Consider the following 19,688-nt stretch of genomic DNA (forward strand, 5'->3'; position numbering starts at 1 on the left):
CACACTGGTTGCGAAACACTAAGTTAAGTAACAAACTCTCAGTGTTTTGCAACCAGTGTGCCTCCAGCTTTTGCATAACTACAACCTCCGGCATGCATGGACAGCCAAAGGGCATTGTGGGAGTTGTAGTTTTACAACAGCTGGAGGTTTGCCCCCCCCCCCCCCCCCATGTGAATGTACAGGGTACATCCAAACAAGCGGGGGTTTACAGCGAATTTCTCACTGCAAGTTTGAGATGCAGCAAATTTTCCGCAGCAGCTCAAACTCCCAGCGGAAAACTCGCTGTGAATCCCCACCTGTGTGAATGTACCCAAAAACACTACACTACACTAATACATAATAAAAAGTAAGAAACACTACAAATACACATACCCCTACACAGTCCCCTTACCACCCCCCCCCCCCCCCTCCAATAAAAATGAAAATGGCTGGTACGGCAGTGTTTCCAAAACAGAGCCTTCTGCTGTTGCAAAACAACAACTTCCAGTATTGCCAGGTAACCATTGACTGGCATGCTGAGTTTTACAACAGCTGGAGGCACCTTGTTTAGGAATCACTGGCGTAGAATACCCCTATGTCCACCCCTATGCAAATCCTGGCACTCTCTCTCTTCGGAGCCCTGTCATATTTCATTGCAACAGTGTAAGGTCACATATGGGGTATTTCCCTACTCTGAGAAATTGTCTAACAAATTTTGGAGGGTTTTTTCTCCTTTCATCCCTTATAAAAAGGTAAAGTTGGGGTCTACACCAGCATGTTATTGTAATAAAATGTAATTTTTTACACTAACATGCTGGTGTTGCCCCATACTTTTCATTCTCACAAGAGGTAAAAGGAAAAAAAGACTCCCAAAATTTGTAACACAATTTCTCCTGAGTACGGAAATAGCACATATGTGGACATAAAATGCTCTGCGGGCGCACAACAAAGCTCAGAACACGCCATGTACACATTTGAGGTGATTTGCACAGGGGTGGCTGATCGTTACAGCGGTTCTGAAATTAAATGGGTACTCCCATTAAAAAAAATCTTTTTTATTAAACACATTATGTAAAAAGAAAAATGTTTGTAATATATTTCATTTAATAAAATAGTTTTACATGTTTTTTTTACATTTGTAAATCTGGCCACTAGGTGTCACCCTATATGGCTCAGGATTACTTTTCCCTTCCTGATGTTGATCACGTTAGGACCAACGCTGGCTGGGCAGCGTGGCACAGCATTGTCTGGAATGCGCGTTCAGATGAATGAGGAGAGGGAGATGCAGGGGGTTGGGATATTTAAATTTCGTGCGCCGTGTGCGCACGAGCGCTGTGCTCGCTCTCTGCCTGTTTCCTATACAGGCAGAGAGAGAGCACAGCGCTTGTGTGCGTCCGGCATGCGAAATTTGAATATCCCGCCCCCCTGCATCTCCCTCTCCTCATCCATTGCAGCGCACGAGCTGCAGGAGCAAGAGGAGACGGGCGGAAGCGAGCCCCGGCCAGGCTTCAGATGACTTCGCGCCTGCCAGGGCTGCCCACTTCCTGCCCTCCGCCGAGAGCTCAACTCTGAGCTACCGAAGCTGATCTACAAAAGGTATTTTTATAGGGATTCTGATAAAAATAAAAGCAGGGATAGATGTAGTTAGTGTCAGGGACAGATGGGGAGGGGGATCTGGGAAATTTAAGTTAGTGATAGCTACTCTTTAACACAAAAATAAAAACACCCACATGTGACACCATTTTAGAAACTACACCCCTCACAGAATGTAACAAGGGGTAGAGTGAGCCTTAACACCCCACAGATGTTTGAAGAATTTTTGTTAAAGTTGGACGTGAAAATACATTTTCTTTTATATTTTTACTAAAGTGCTGGTGTTATCCCAAATTTTTCATTTTCACTAGGGCAAGTAGGAAAAATGCCCCCATAATTTTTGACACCATTTCTTTTGAGTATATAAATACCCCATGTGTGGACGTAAAGTGATCTGCTGGCGCACTACAGGGCTCAGAAGAGAAGGGGCACCATCGGCTTTTGGAGAGAAAATTTGGCTGGAATTGAAGGCCATGTGCGTTTACAAAGCCCCATGGTGCCAGAAGAGTGGAACCCCCCACATGTGACCCCATTTTGGAAACTACACCCCTCACAGAATGTAATAAGGGGTGCAGTGAGCATTTATGCCCCACAGGTGTCTGAGAGATTTTTGGAACAGTGGTCCATGAAAATGAAAAATTACATTTTTCATTTGCGCAGCCCTCTGTTCCAAAAGTCTGTCAAACGTCAGTGGGGTGAAAATGCTCATTATTACATTCTGTGGGGGGTGTAGTTTCCGAAATAGGATCACATGTGGGGGGAATCCACTGTTCTGGCACCAAGGGGGCTTTGTAAACGCACATGGCCCCAGACTTGAATTCCTACCAAATTCTCTCTCCAAAAGCCCAATGACGCTCCTTCTCCTCTGAGCATTGTAATTTGTCCGCAGAGCACTTTACATCCACATATGGGATATTTTTATACTCAGAAGAAACGGGGTTACAAATTTTGGGGGCATTTTCTTCTATAACCTCTTGTAAAAATGGTAAGTTTTGGAAAAAAAACCTGCATTTTAGTGAAAAAAAAAATCTAATTTACACATTCGACTTTAACGATTCATCAAACACCTGTGGGGTGTTAAAGGGGTATTCGGGCGCTAAGACATCTTATCCCCTATCCAAAGGATAGGGGATAAGATGCCTGATCACGCGGGTCCCGCCACTGGGGACCCCCTTGATCTTTCACGCAGCACCCTGTTACCATCAGCCCCGGAGTATTGTGATGTTACGGCCCCGCCCCCTCAATGCAAGCCTATGGGAGGGGGCATGACAGCTGTCACGCCCCCTCCCATAGGCTTGCATTGAGGGGGCAGAGCATTATGTCACATGGGGGCGGAGCCGTGACGTCACAATACTCCGGCCCCGTGATCGGCAGTCATTAGACCCGGAGCAAACATGCTCCATGGGCTGATGGTAACGGGGTGCTGCGTGAAAGATCACTGGGGTCCCCAGCGGCAGGACCTCCGCGATCAGGCATCTTATCCCCTATCCTTTGCATAGGGGATAAGATGTCTAAGCGCTGGAGTACCCCTTTAAGGCTCACTATACCCCTTGTTACATTCCTTCAGGGGTGCAGTTTCCAAAATAGTATGCCACATGTTTTTTTTTCTTCTTTTTTTTTTGCTGTTCTGGTACCATAGGGGCTTAATTAATGCGACATGCCCACCAAAAACCATTTCAGCAAAATTTGCTTTCCAAAAGCCAAATCTGACTCCTTTTCTTTTGAGCATTGTGGTGCGCCCGCAGTGCACTTTATGTCCACACATGGGGTATTTCCATACTCAGTAGAAATGGGGTTACAAATTTTGGGGGACATTTTCTCCTATTACCCCTTGTAAAAATTTTAAATTGGAGGAAAAACCAGCATTTTAGTGAAAAAAAAATTTCATGTACACATCCGATTTTAAGGAAAAGTCATCAAACATCTTTGGGGTGTTAAGGCTCACTGTGCCCTTTGTTACGTTCCTTGAGGGGTGTAGTTTGCAAAATATTATACCACGTGTTTTTGTTTTTTTTGCTGTTCTGGCACCATAGGGGTTTCCTAAATGTGACATGCCCCCAAAAACCATTTCAGAAAAACTCACTCTCCAAAATCCCAATGTCACCCCTTCCCTTCTGAACCCTCTACTGCGCTTGCTGAACACTATACATACACATATGAGGTATTTCCTTACTCAAGAGAAATTGGTTTACAAATTTTGGGGGGATTTATCTCCTTTTACCCTTTGTAAAAAATAAAAAACTGGGCCTACAAGAGCATGCGAGTGTAAAAAATGAAGATTTTGAATTTTCTCCTTCACAGCTACCTGTGTGGTCGAGCCGTGTCGGGGGTAGAGACCTGGGTGTCGCTTGCCGCAGCAAGCCCATCCTGCCTTGCGGCAGGCTCTGGTGAAGACCAGCGGCACCTTAGACTCTGCTCCACGATACAGTCCGAGTCATCAGCCACACAGGTTAGAAGATCCACATCCAGCTCCCTAACAGCAAGATCCGGCCATGGATCCCACTGGGATTCCTCTGCCAGATAATCCGGATCTCGCTTCCATCGTGTCACAGCAGTCACAGCAGTTGGCCCAGCAGGCACAGCAGTTGAGCCAGTTGCCGCCATGATGCAGTAATTACTCACTGCACAACAACAACCGCCACAGCCACAGCCTCCTCCCACTCCTGCAGTCATCTCCAGATCTAAACTCCGTTTGTCTCTTCCAGAGAAATATGAGGTGGATCCCAAGTCCTGTCGTGGTTTCATGACTCAGTACTCCATGCACATTTAACTCATGGCGGAACAGTTCCCTACGGAACGAGCAAAGGTGGCCTTCGTAATCAGTCTCTTAACTGGGAGGGACTTGGCCTGGGCAACTCCGCTTCGAGGTGTCTTCGAAGAACCAGCCTGAGCTTCCTCCGCAGAGTCGGCATTGCTGAGTCTATCAGGGCAACTCCTCTGTGGGCGAGTATGCCGTACGATTTCGTACTCTGGCTTCGGAGTTGTCATGGAATAATGAAGCTCTTTGCGCTACCTTCAAGAGAGGATTTTCAAGTCAAATCAAAGATGTCCTCGCTGCCCGGAAATTGCCATCTAACCTGAATGAACTTGTACACTTGGCATCCCGGATTGATATTCGTTTCTCTGAGAGACGTGAGGAACTTCGCAAAGAAAGGGAGTCTGCCCGACCTCTGCGCATTCCTCGTCTAGCACCTGTCTTCCAGCAACCCTTGCAAACTTCTACGTTGCCTCCTGCAGTGGAGGCTATGCAAGTGGATCGGTCTCGCCTGACCCTGCAGGAAAGAACTCGCCAACGAAATGAGAATCTATGCCTATACTGCGCTAGTGCAGATCACTTCCTCAAGGATTGTCCTCTGCGTCCACAGTAACAGGGAAATGCTTGCACCTAGGGTTTTTTGGAGAGGCCTCCTTAGGTGTGAATACCACCTCTCCATGCTTAAATTTGACGGTCCAGCTTTTTCTACCCTCCGAAGAGATCATCTCCGGTCTTGCCTTTCTGGACTCTGGCTCAGCGGGAAACGTTATTGATGCCTCCCTAGTACATAGGTATCATCTGCCTGTGTCCCGCCTGTTAACCCCTTAAGGACTCAGCCCATTTGGACCTTAAGGACTCAGACAATTTTATTTTTACGCTTTTGTTTTTTCCTCCTCCCCTTCAAAAAATCATAACTCTTTTATATTTTCATCCACAGACTAGTATGAGGGCTTGTGTTTTGCGCAACCAGTTGTTCGTTGTTATGCCATCACTCACTTTACCATAAAATGTATGGTGCAACAAAAAAATTACTCTTTGAGTGGGGAAATTAAAAAGAAAACCGCAATTTAGCAAATTTTGGAAGGTTTTGTTTTCACGCGGTTTAATTTATGGTAAAAATGACGTGTTTTTTATTCTCTGGGTCAATACGATTAAAATGATATCCATGATTATACACTTTTCTATTACTGTTGCGCTTAAAAAAAAAAAACTTTTTAACCAAATTAGTACATTTAAAATCCCCCTATTTTGAAGACCTATAACTTTTTAATTGTTCCGTATAAGTGGTGGTATGAGGGCTCATTTTTTGCGCCGTGATCTTTACTTTTTATTAATACCATATTTGCTTATACAAAACTTTTATTAAATTTTTTATTAATTTTTTTGGGAATAAAATGTTATAAAAAAAAGCAGCTATTTTGGACTTTTTTTTTTTTACATTCACGCCGTTCGTCTAGTGTACCCTGCCAAATAAACAGGATATCATCAATGTATCTGCCCCATGACAGTACTTTTTCAGCCAAGGGGCAGGTATCCGACGTGAAAAGGGTCCTCTCCCACAACCCAAGGAACAAATTGGCATATGAGGGCGCACAAGCTTGATTTTTCATGATGCTGTACTGCCTTTGTGCAGTGCAGCTGCATGAATATCTATACAATAAAATATATGAATATATGAAAAAGAAAAAAATATAATAATATGCACTTGCATCCACATAACATGTGACCCTAGTATTATATGTACTTACCTTAAGTGTGTACTCTTTATGTATTTACTCACAATATGTACCCATCATGATATTTAGTCCCTGATATGTAATCTATAATATGTTGATATAGAAATGAATATATTTTATTTTTTATTTATGTTTGAATTGTGCCTGTATATAATTATAACTAACTACCTAGAGTTATGAATTTTCGCTTTAGTAGGGATCTCCGCATCTGAGCACTTTCCAAGCCTCGCTTTGACAGCGAGGCTTGGCTCTCTACTGGATAATGACACATCCCAGTATACGATTGGCCCGTACATCCGAGCCTCGCTTTGGAAGCGAGGCTTGGTTTGTCAGGTGATGCACGCTGACAGACGTATCTGTTTCCGGACCTCGGTATGAAAGCGAGGCTTGGTAACAGTGACCTATGGGCGATTACGACGCCCTAACTACATCACGTGCTTTTGTCCCTGGTTTTAATTGGTTAAGTCTCTGCATATATACATACCCCACACTCTATTGACCACACCCCGGAAGAAGCCTTCATTGGTGAAACGTTGGGTGGCGGGTGGCTGTAGCATTGTACTCTCTGCTCCACTTGGTAAAGTATTTCCTTATATTGTCTAGCTTAGGGTTTGTTCTACTTATAATGCGCTTTTGATCCCCTGGGGCTCTCTCTTGCTCTCTGATTTTCTGTATTTAATTGCGATCCGAGCATTGCCGGATCAGTTCCTAATATCTATTCCACAACCCTTGAGCCGTAGCCTCCCTCATTAATTCATGGGAAACAATACTTATGTGCACTATTTATTTAACTCTTTCCCTGGCAGACAAGCATAGCCCCCGTTCTTCTCTCTCAGCATCTCTTGGATTCATGTTTACTACTATATATGTATTCTTTTAAATTATTTTAAAGGTCTTGTCATTTTTCATGTTAATAAAGTATACTTTGTGTCAATTATGTCCTGTTTGACGCCTTTTTCTTTATGAATTATTCTATGTCTTGTGGCGTAGGACCTACTGTGTGGGAATTTTTTTCTTTGGGTATCTCTTAAGTTAAGGGTGCCAATAACTTTGTCCAGACCATTTTTGGAGTTTGGTGTGACATTATGTCCAATTAGCTTTTTTTTCCTCCCTTTTTTGGTTTAGTTACAATACACACAAAGGGAAAAAACATGTGTGTAGCAAAACGTGTGTTACTGCAATCCTTTTCTGTGAGAAATACTTCATTTTCTTGAAAAATTTCAGGGGTGACAACATTTACAGCCATGACCGTATCCGCATGGCTTTTTGAGGGATCGGTCCTCTCAAACTAACCTCATCAGCTTTTATGAGGAGGTGACCTCCAGACTGGACCAGGGGGAATCGCTTGATGTTGTATATCTGGATTTTTCCAAAGCATTTGATACGGTGCCACATAAAAGATTGGTGCATAAAATGAGAAGTATTGGGCTGGGGAAGAATGTGTGCAAGTGGGGAAGTAACTGGCTCAGTGATAGGAAAAAAGAGGGTGGTTATTAATGGTACTTATTCTGATTGGGTGACTGTTACTAGTGGGGTACCAAAGGGGTCAGTCTTGGGTCCTATTCTACTTAATGTATTCATTAATGACCTTGTAGAGGGGTTTGAACAGTAAAGTAGCAATCTTTGCAGATGATACTAAACTTGGTAAAGCGGTAAACACATTAGAGGACAGTGCACTATTACAAATGGAACTGCATAGGTTGGAGGTTTGGGCTGAGAAGTGGCAGATGAGGTTCAACACTGATAAATGTAAGGTACTGCACATGGGGAAGAAAAATCTGGGCTGGGATTATGTGGATTAAATGGGAGAACACTTGGGATGACTGACGTGGAAAAGGATTTAGGAGTCTTAGTTAATAGTAAATTTAGCTGTAGTGACCAGTGTCAGGCAGCTTCTACCAAGGCAAATAAAATCATGGGATGCATCAATAGGGGCATAGATGCCCATGACAAGGAAATAATTCTACCACTGTACAAATCACTAGTCAGACCACACATAGAATACGGTGTACAATACTGGGCACCAGTGTACAAGAAAGATATAGTGGAGCTGGAGAGGGTTCAAAGACGGGCAACCAAAGTAATATGGGGAATGGGAGGACTACAGTACCCAGAAAGATTATCAGAATTAGGGTTATTTAGTTTAGAAAAAAAGAAGGCTTAGGGTAGACCTAATAACTATGTATAAATATATCAGGGGGCAGTACAGAGATCTCTCCCATGATCTATTTATACCTAGGACTGTATCTATAACAAGGGGGCATCCTCTACGTCTAAAGGAAAGAAGGTTTCTAGACCAGCACAGATGGGGGTTCTTTACTGTAAGAGCAGTGAGACTGTGGAATTCTCTCCCGGAGGAGGTGGTCATGGTGAACTCTGTAAAAGAGTTCAAAAGGGATCTGGATGCATTTTTGGAGAGTAATAACATTACAGGTCATGTATACTAGATTTAAAGGGACAGAACGTTGATCCAGGGATTTATTCTGATGCCATATTTGTAGTTGGGAATTTTTACCTCTAGTATGAGGGTTATTTGCCTTCCTCTGGATCAACTCAGTAGGGACTGATTAGGGATATAGGTTGAACTTGATGGACTCTGATCTTTTTTCAACCTTATGAACTATGTTTAACTCCCACTTTTGCAAAACTGGCATGACTAGTGTAAACCTTGGATGATTCTCATGTAAAACATTTAAACTAATAAAAACTTTTTTGCACCAAAACTTTGGCACAAAATGCAAATCTGTGTCACAAGGATGTCCCCAAATGACCCTAAGCATGCAGTAAAGACAACACAGGAGTGTTGAGTAGCCCAGCCAGAGCCCTGACCCTGACTTGAACCCTAAAGAACATCTCTGGTAAACCTGAAAATGTTTTCCACCGCTGGTCTAAGTATAAGATTCCACCAGATTTTTAACAGTGGCTTACAATGTCATTGTGGAGTATAGTCCACAAGGCGAAGATTTTTTTGGTGCAGATTAAAATTAGTAAAAAATATTTTGACACAATTTAGGCCACACCCTTTTGCCCGCCCATCCTCTTTTCAAAGTTGGCACAGATAATGTAAACACGGTGCACTTCATTTTAAAATTTGCTGTGTGCCACTTTTTCATGTAATCTGTGAATTCAGTGTTGAAAATACCCCCCAATTTCCTAAAAGCTTTCCTTTAATCAGGGAGACAAAAAACAGCAGCCATGCTTCGTAGTGATTTCTTCTCATGTCAAGCCTTTTTGTTTTTGTTTTTTTGTTTTTCCAAAATCTGTTGTTCTCCTGAACTCTGTGGGTGTTCCCAGGTAGTGGTGATGCTTTCCCTCAATGCTGTAAACTTCCTGTCTCTTAGTTGCCAGTGTGGTGTCCCGGTACCGCATCTTATACGGTACCTAATGTATGTGTGGGTCCCCATAGCCAGAGTCCCTAGGACGTAGGGATTCCTGTTGTGTAGCCTACCCCTTGTCGCTCTATTCAAACTAATAGCCTAGTAATTTATGTAAGGGTAATGTAAATATAGTAATATATATGTGGATAAATGGTTAATTACCGGTTCCACAGCGTTGCAGGGCCTGCGGGTCACGTGACTAGGTAAACTCTATGGTATTTTGCTTAAGGACCTTTGGAGGCCCTATGACGTATGCAATCCCATTACTCTGTGTAATGGTTAGTGACAGATGTTCGGACCAATCGGATTCACCCCGCCCCCTGCCCATATAAGGGAGCCATCTTTTCTCTCTCTTGTTCCTGCGCAGCCAAACAGTAAGGATCTCTCTTGTTCCTGGGCTGTCAAACGAGAAGGATCTGCGCAGCAGCTATCGCAGTGAGTTAGGCCCGAGCCTTGCGGCAACGGCTGAGTAATTCAGAATATAGAGTGTATCAATCCTCAGACACTCTGCAGCATCACTGGACCTAATATAACCCCTAAATCCGGACGGATCTGCAAACATCTACCCTAAATTCAGAGACTTTCTAAATAGCTCAAGGTCCGCAACAACTGTCAGTCACTGAGCAATATAAGGACTGTTTGTACGAGACTGTTATTGTGCCTTGGATGTATCGCAAGCACTAAAGTAAAGTTGTTCAAGTTCAATCTCCTTGTGGACCTTCAGTCATTTCATGCACTTATTGTTACTGGGAAGGGCGGCGATAGGCAGGAGCATTGCCTCAGCATACCAGCCCTCAGCCTGGCGTTACGAACTATAGGGTTAACATTAACCCCCTCATATACCGATACCATACCACCACTACCATACACCCCCCCAAGGGCTACCACACCAGGTTGACTGGAGCAGCCAATCTTATGAAGTCTTCCCCCTTAGGCTGGGTTCACATATATCAATTGTCCGGCACAGTTTCCCTCCAACATGCATCGGAGGGAAACCGATAATAGAACTGATCCCATTCATTTGAATGTAAAAACAATAAAGGGACAAAGCTCTCCAATGTGTGGAATCAATGAGTTACTATACAAAACAGAAGGTTGAGCAATTACACTCACCCAAAGAGGTTGTGCAGTATCAAGGCACAACGCTCAAAACAGCATATAGTAAATCTAAAACGGCTGCAGCGGCTTCCACATGCTGTATCCACTGGCGCAAAACAGGACAATACTGGAAGAGAAGCAGGTGCTCAGGAAGGAAGCTGGATCGTGCAGCAGCGCGATCCAGCTTCCTTCCTGAGCACCTGCTTCTCTTCCAGTATAATTCATTTGACTAGGAGAGTTCCCAATCATCCAGCGTCCCAATTTTGGGATGCCTGACATATGTGAACCCAGCCTTACAGCTCTCCTCTCTGTTCACCTCAGAGATACACAGAGCAGAGGTAGACACAACTACATACACATCTCAACTACTCACACACACAGCTCGGTCCTACTGCACATACATAACAAATACCTACACACACTCAACCCTGCTCAACACACACACAGCTTGGTTCTACTGCACATACATAGCAAAGACCTGCACACACTCAACCCTGCTCAACACACACAGCTTTGGATAGAAGTGGTGTAAAAGGTAAAAACTTTGCAAGTTTTGCTTTTTAGTTATTTTTCACTTGTGTCCTTATTTCATCTTTTAATGCATAACGAATGAATGGAGAAGTTTTAAAATTTTACACCACTTAGTACAGTCTAGTACAGCAGTGTATTGCCCATGTGAGCGTAGTAGGAGATCCATTTGTTGGCTACTACGTAATGTATAAAATGATCAATGAGAGGCAGTGATGACTTGTGCAGTAAAAGAATGCTTGGGAAAACACATATCTATTTTAGGAACTCTTAGCTAAGACAAGAAAAAATACTTAGGGTAAAGAATGCAAAAACAAACTAACTAGAAACCAAATTGTGAAGCAAAACCATTTCAGGGGAACATAGAGATGTGTTCTGCAATGTAATAGAATAGTTATGTATTTTATCTGGTTTGTGGTGTCTCTATGTTCCCCATTAAGATGGGAAACACCAAATTAGGTTTGCAGCTAGCATCGATGATCACTCTGATGCCACCATGGTGACCCAAGGGGTCTGCTGGCACTTGTGGTACTGCAGCTGATTTGTCACTGGTTTTGCGAGTAGGTAAACAGTGCCTTGGAAACCCATCATTTAGGGCACACACAGCCTTTGCAATGGAGGGACTGCACTGAATGCCCCACTTATACTGTGTACTGGCAGATAGACATTAGGGTGCCCTAGGTGTTGTGGGTGCAGGAAACCAGATACAGGAAGACACCACAGGGGTTATTCACATGTATACAGAGAAGAGGTGCTGCTTCTGTGTGCATGGATAGAAGATAATTTTGATATGAATGTGTTTACTGATTTTTGAGATTTTAACTCAGTGGTCGGGTCTATCCCAGGACTTCTGTTGGTCCTTAGTAGAGTATGGCCTGACTTGTTCCTGTTCACTGTAGAACTTAGAAACATGGGGTACTGTAACTCAATGCCGCATTGTATTGCTGACTGTGCAGAATCTTCCCAGGGGGGTTCTGGTGTGTACTTCTCACACCACTTTGGCTGGATTTACATATGTCCGGCATAGGTGGACTCCGCCCATATCCTGACGCAACTGATGCCATGACTGATGACAAGTTGTCATCAGTTGTATGGCATCTGGCGGTGTTCATTGTTTCTGGACAAGCTGCATTCCCCTGTCCGGTGCCCTCCGGCGTTTTCAACCATCTGACGTCAAAATTGAGACGCTGGATGATTGTGAACTGTCCCATTGAATGGGATCAGTTCTAGCATCAGTTTCCCTCCATTGCACTCCAGAGGGAAAATGTGCCAGATGCCGGATATATGTAGGTGCACTTTTAGTCCACACCTAATTATTTTTCATTTTTTTAAAAATTACATTTAACTCAAATCACGCCTCTTAGAAGGCAATCAGGATAAAGCATAACAAAACAAAAAAACAATAATAACTTTCTGGTCTTTAAAGTGTTAAAATCCTGATAAGAGTTGGAGAATGTATTCTTGCTGGGGGCAATCTGGCAGAATTGCTTTTCTTATTATTCCTTGGAGATTAAAAGTAGGAGGAACCCTGTGCATGGGAGTACTATAGAATTCCTCTAGAGTAGACTACCCTTTAATTTTGCCCATATAACCAAAAGCAATAAAAGAGTTGTAAAGAGTGCTAAAATTATTAAAATGCTATTAATAGATGTAATGTGGCACTATTAATACAAATTATTGGCTTACTCTTTAGTTATATTTCATTAAAGGGAATCTGTGAGCTGCAGCAATTCACATCCAAATTGCTGATATTGTTAGATACAAGGAGACAGCCAGTACCTTTCATATACAGTATCTGTCTGTGATTCCGTGACATAGAAAAATGCTTTTATTCTCTGATGCCAAGTGTCCAAGAGGTGTTCCCAAGCCCTTGAAGTGCTGAGAGCTGGGATGCCTCTTCTCTCCCCCTTCCATCCCCCTTTGATTGACAGCTGGAAGCCGAGCCCTGTTTCCAAATCTTATACCCGTGCAAAATTTGTATGCACAGCCCAAGAACAAGATTTGGAAATAGGGCTCGGCTTCTGTCTGACTGTCAATCGGAGAGAGAAAGGGATAAGAGGGAGAGGATGGGGATACAAGCACAGAAAGGTATATGAAAGGTACCATGTGTCTCCTTGTCCCAACTATCTAAGAGTGCCTTCACATATGTCTGGCGATCTGGCTCCAAACCGAACCAGATCACTGGTCACAATTGATGCCACAACTCATGGCAAAGTGTATCAGTTGTGTATGGTCTGACGCCCAGTTATTTCTGCAGGCTGGACAGGGGGACACTGCAAGATGCATAAGAAAAGACTGATGATCAAACTGCTCCCATTTATTTGGCATTGTGCAGTGTTCCCCCATCCGGCCTGTACAGCGATCTGATGTCCCAATTGAGGCGCCAGATTAATCTGAATTATCAGTCTCCCTCCAGCATTTTTTCTACAGCAGCTCAAGGCGACTGAGCTGGATTGTTGGACATATGTGGCGGCACTCTAACAGTGTCAGCAGTATGGGATGTGAATTGGTGATTCCCATTAAAGGAATCCAAGGTATGGGCTTAGGTAGTTTCCAATGCTATTTCACACCCTTTTGTACAATTTCTGACAATGGACCCTTATGGACACATGTAGTGTGTAACTTGGGAGATTTCTTGATGTAAAAGGTTAGAGTGTGAATGGGGCCTTCCATGTTTGGACAAACTCTATTACAGACCAGTGTGCCTCCAGCTGTTGCAATATTATCATGAGTCTGGAGAATCAGGACCAGAACTTTTGGCCTGTCTTGAAGAGCAGTGTTTCCCAACCAGTGTGCCTTCAGCTGTTTCAAAACTACAACTCCCAGCCTTTGGCTGTCTTGGTATGCTGATAGTTGTAGTTTTGCAACAGCTGGAGGCTGTTCTAGTTATATAAGTTATATACTGGAGTGATCAGATTATATTACAGTAAATATTAAAAAAAGACATATACATACATATATATATATATACACACACTTATATGTCTTTTTTAATATTTACTGTAATATAATCTGATCACTCCAGTATATAACTTATATAACTAGAACAATATATATATATATATATATATATATATATATATATATATATATATATGTATATATCAGTGTTTCCCAAGCAGAGTGCCTCCAGCTGTTGCAACACTTCAACTCCCAGCATGCCCGGACAGCCGTTGGCTGTCCGGGCATGCTGGGAGTTGTAGTTTTGCAACAGCTGCAGTCACACTGGCTGGGAAATACTGATAGATAGATAGATAGATAGATAGATAGATAGATAGATAGATAGATAGATAGATAGATAGATAGATAGATATATTGTACATGTGTATAATTCAATAATGACAATTAACAGACTTTCATCACTTGAGCACTTAATTGAAGTAATTAGAGTCCCAGTTGTTCAATCTGCATGTACCTGAGGAGGTGAAGCTCCTGTTATATATTGATATTCTGGTTATTTATGACTATGTAGAGATCAGCTGGTGATAGAAACTACCCCAGGAGCTGTAGATAGAGTCAGTGCTGGAGATTTACGAGCTGGATTGTGCAGTGACACATTACCCAGGATCAGATAATCGCCTTGTACGTCTGTTCTAAATTAAAAGTAAGAGTGAAATGTGGCTGATAATGTGCCCTGCTGGGAGTAATGTGTTGTTGTATGGAGGGTGCTGGGCCTGCCTTACACCATCATCACCATAGTGTGGGAGGTCAGGGCTCACTGTGCTGGATACCATAGGCTCCTGCCCAGCTCTGGGAGGGGACAGGGAGAGCACTCGGAGAAGTTTGGGAACTCTGAGGCTGCTGCACACTTTACCCAACTCTAAGCAGAAACAACAGGATCTATTGCTTCTCCACTGACCCCAGAAGTGAGACAGGAGTCTCCTACAGCTCCTCACAAGACAGTGTCACCCCAAGAGGAGAATGACAGGGAGTCTGGGGGAGTCACACACAACTTTGCCCTACCTGGACTATCTCCACTAGTTCTCATCCAAGGGATCCACTCGGATATAGAGAGGATACTCTGACTTGTCCTACACATCAGGCTGAGGAGGAGACCACCATGCAGCACCCCTTGGACATTGGGGCTCACTATTTCCCCCATGAAACCTTTGCTGATCACAGGTCCCATCGATACAGGAGTTTCATGATAGAAGAGATTTTAACTGATCACCAGGACCCCAAAACTGCTCCTCCTACAGGGGACCTGCTCAAATTTGGGGTGCAGGCCCTTCTATCTACCAGACCTTACCACAACCACCTGGGTAGGTAGCGTTACTTACTGTAAATATAGAAATAGCATTATTATAATAGATTTATTATGTACAGGTGTTGATTGCATGGAGATTATTATTATTACTATTATATTTTATTATTATTATATGAAAAAATTCATATACCCACTTTAGTATATGTCCTTAAATGTATGTGCTACTATGTTTTTTCTATTATGATATTAAAGCAAGTTTTACCTCATCGGGACATCAAATATACATGTGTCCGGGTTCTTATATTAAAATAATGTAATTCTACATGCACAGCAGCACCTAAAGCCCCCACAGCCCCATAGAGATTTATATATATATATATATATATATATATATATATATATATATATAATGTTGCAGTATCTTGTAATACCTTTTATATTGGACTAACAGCATTTTGTAGAGACTGCAAATCATAAAATGTTGCAGTTGTTAGTCCAATAAAAAAGGTATTACAAGATACTGCAACATTTTTTGATTTGCATCTGCATCACTGGACTAATACGGCTACTCAAATTTACTATATATATATATATATATATATATATATATATATATATATACAAGGATAAGTTGGCCAGCACATACTGATACTAAAATAATGCATGGACCTGGCATCCTGTATATGTGTATGTATATATATATATATATATATATATATATATATACATACACATATGGTCATAAATGATATACATAGATAATAGATAAATCTATACATTCATATTCTGTAAGAGCAGGGCCCTCACTCCTCCTGTTAAATATTGGGTGTAATATTTCAGTCACAAAATTGGGAATCTGTCTACGCTTTATAAATAAATATTATATTTACTATTAGTATACTTACCATCATAAATATTATATATATATATATATATATATATATATATATATATATATATATATATATATTAGAGTTAATAAAGAGAAACATGGCAAAGTGCACAAATAAATCTATGAAATGTCACTTTTGGACATATATTGAAAATGATTGAGGAATCCCCAGGGACATACATAGAAAGAAAATATAAATTACTTTATATTATTATTATTATTATTATTATTATTTAGCTATCTACTACTGTACATTTTTATTCTTTTATCATACACTTTATACGAGCTTGTATTATTCAGAGCCCTGTGTGACTTATTTTCATATAATTTTTGGCATATTGATTCCTATCACCATCACCATACAAACTTTTTAACAACTTTGGTAACCTAAACATAACATATATCTACATATTTTCTTAATCTTGTCCCCTATTTGTACTTTTTTCAACTTGTTATTCTCAGTTAGGCCTACATTTATAACAAGTACCTTCCTACTCCTACTAATAATAGTGATAATAATAATAATAATCATTACCACATCATCATCATCATCATTATCATAATGATACCTGCATTGATGGATTGATGAGATATGTGTTCCTGTAATATTCACACGGTCCGGTATTTTCTCTTGAATGTCATTTTATGTATAAAGGCTAAATTATTAAAGTTGCTTATCTAATATTTTATTTATTTTTTATTACTGTTGTTTTTATTAGTATTATATATATATATTTAATTTATTTACTTATTTTTCCATTATTAATTAGTAACATAATAAATATAGCTCTTAATTATACTATAAATTTAAACCACATATTGGTATATAATACTTTGATATGTATAAAAAATTATTTATATGCTCCTATATATGCTATTTCTTAATTGTATGTTGCTAATACACATTGTTCTTGTATTGAAATGCTTAATAAAATGTAGTTGAAAAAAAAAAGTTGCTTATCCAACATTTGTAAATAGTTGTACTGCATATATATATATATACATATATATATATATATATATATATATATATATATATATAATATATAGATACCATATACTGTCTTTACCTTGTTTATATCTTTATATTGCATATATAGTGGATATTAATTCATACTACATATTAGTTATGGAAAATATAAGGTAAATATTTATAGTTCTGGTAATAAAAAATCCACAATTTGGGGTTAGATAGATACTGTAGAGCAGTGTTTCCCAACCAGGGTGCCTCCAGCTGTGGCAAAACTACAACTCCCAGCATGCCCGGACAGCCGAAGGCTGTCCGGGCATGCTGGGAGTTGTAGTTTTGCAACAGCTGGAGGCACACTGGTTGGGAAACACTGCTGTAGAGAGATAGATCTTCTATTACAAAACGTCACATCCAACAATGCCCTATCCATGCCCCCCATACACCTAGTGACCAGCGAGGCTTGTGCAGATCCTACTAGAGGTGGCATTGCCCATGGCTTCTTACCTTTGCTGCATGTACATTATCATTTATATGGGGAATGTAAATCTTTTGTAGGTTAAGGGGTGGTGTATTAACCCATTATCAGCTAGACTAAATGTCACTTTGTCTTAAAAACAGTATATATTTATTATTATTATTATTATTATTATTATTGGTGATTTCTTTTTTGTTTTTTTATTTATGTTATTGAGTTTTATAATAAACAGCACAAAGTATCATAAAGTAATTTATCATTATTTGAACAGTAACAGTAATATCAGTATATATTTTTTTCTTTTATGGTCTAGTAATAGTAAGAATCCTATTACTAGTACTATTGATGGTTATTGTATTTGTGCCTTCTGTATGCATTTTGTAGTGTCACTCTCCTATCAGTCTATAGACCACCGTATGACAGCTTACCCCCTTACTGTCTCTTCTACAGCTCTACTGAAGGCAGAACAGGCCTCCATGTTCAAGTTCCCTCTGAGCCCCTTGAATTGCCCTGGGCTGGGCTCTCCCATCAGTTCTGCCCTCCTGGCTGCCAGCTCAGGTCTCCAAGGAGGGTCAGGGTCTCCTCACCACCTGCCACTAGAACTGCACCTCAGGGGGAAATTGGAGGCAGGGGTCTCAGAGCAGGGCAGCAAGGCCAAGAAGGGCAGAAGAAGCAGGACTGTGTTCACTGAGCTGCAGCTGATGGGACTGGAGAAGAGGTTTGAAAAGCAGAAATATCTCTCTACACCTGACAGGTAACTATCATCATCATCATCATCATCCACATCATCATCATCATCATCTACATCATACCTCTTGTTGGTTTGGATAAAGATGTATTAAACAGACTTTAATGTGTCTGTGAAATTGCATACAATTGGATATTTTATTACATTTTGTGTGAATAAGTCAGTGTTTCCCAACCAGGGTGCCTCCAGCTGTTGCAAAACTACAACTCCCAGCATGCCCGGATAGCCAAAGCTGTCTGGGCATGCTGGGAGTTGTAGTTTTGCAACAGCTGGAGGCACCCTGGTTGGGAAAACCCCCTACATTAAAGAAAAAATATAATTCAAGAATTTATGCTCTTATTGTCTATTGAATATCTTACTATGTTTATTCGTTTAAAATATTAATTAAGACATTTTTATTAATTATTATTATTATTATTAAATTGGGCATACAACTTTATTCTACATCCTTACTCGCCTATGGATACAATAGGGTTCAAGAATTCTATTGCGACTCTATAGTGGTGCAGAAAATCGATAGATTATATATATATATATATATATATATATATATATATATATATATATATATAACTAATGTTATATCTTTTAAAATTAACTGCAGAAAATAGAGCAGGAACTAGACATGCTGGTACTTGCAGTGTCTTCTGATTTGTGAAGTCCTACCTATAAAAACAATACCTTTTTTTCCAATTCAACAAAGCTTTATTGAAGTTTTAACAGACAATAAGAACACAGAGCATGTTACGCAAAATAGTTGGGTAGACTTTTTTTTTTTTACCTATTTTGAAAACAACTGTAAATATTTGTATTTAGTAACTAAGTACACAGTTCTATTGATAAAAATAATAAAATACATTTTTATTTTTTATTTAAGTATACTTTATCGTATTGAATACATTTAAATTTTTTATTTAAATATACTTTATCATGTTGAATACATTTTAATTCCTGGATTACTACTTCAACTAGTATCGTCTACAGATTGTAAAAATAGAAAGAAAAAAAAACAATCATTTTTATTTCAAATACATTTTATTTTAATATAAGAACAATACATAGCAGTAACATAAAATTAGGTAAATAACATAGATAAGAGCATGTTAAAATAACAAGCTATGTATAATAAAGTATTAAATAAGGAAGATAATAAAAAAATTAAGATGTTTATAGTGTATTTTTGATAGAAAATAAGGTTTCAAGAAAAGCTATTCCAATATATGATTTAGATTTATGGCAATATTAAGAAAATAAATAAATAAATAAAACAACAAAACAAAAGCCCAGAAAAGAATACCATGAAAAGAATAAGCATTCTGCCACTGCAAAA

The 19,688-nt window shown here is 40.2% G+C and overlaps 1 protein-coding gene across 1 annotated transcript in view; it reads left to right on the forward strand.

Moving 5' to 3' along the window:
* Positions 1 to 15,126: 15,126 nt before the first annotated feature.
* The window catches only part of BARX1 (BARX homeobox 1), a 7,443-nt gene continuing 2,881 nt past the window's right edge, over positions 15,127 to 19,688 (forward strand). Inside the window, exons 1-2 of the mRNA XM_056528258.1 lie at positions 15,127 to 15,328; positions 18,061 to 18,364. Of these exons, the coding sequence (XP_056384233.1) occupies positions 15,127 to 15,328; positions 18,061 to 18,364 (506 nt within the window). The remainder of the gene's footprint in view (positions 15,329 to 18,060; positions 18,365 to 19,688) is intronic.

This window comes from Hyla sarda, chromosome 6 (genome assembly GCF_029499605.1).
Source record: "Hyla sarda isolate aHylSar1 chromosome 6, aHylSar1.hap1, whole genome shotgun sequence".
Classification (NCBI taxonomy): Eukaryota; Metazoa; Chordata; class Amphibia; order Anura; family Hylidae; genus Hyla; species Hyla sarda.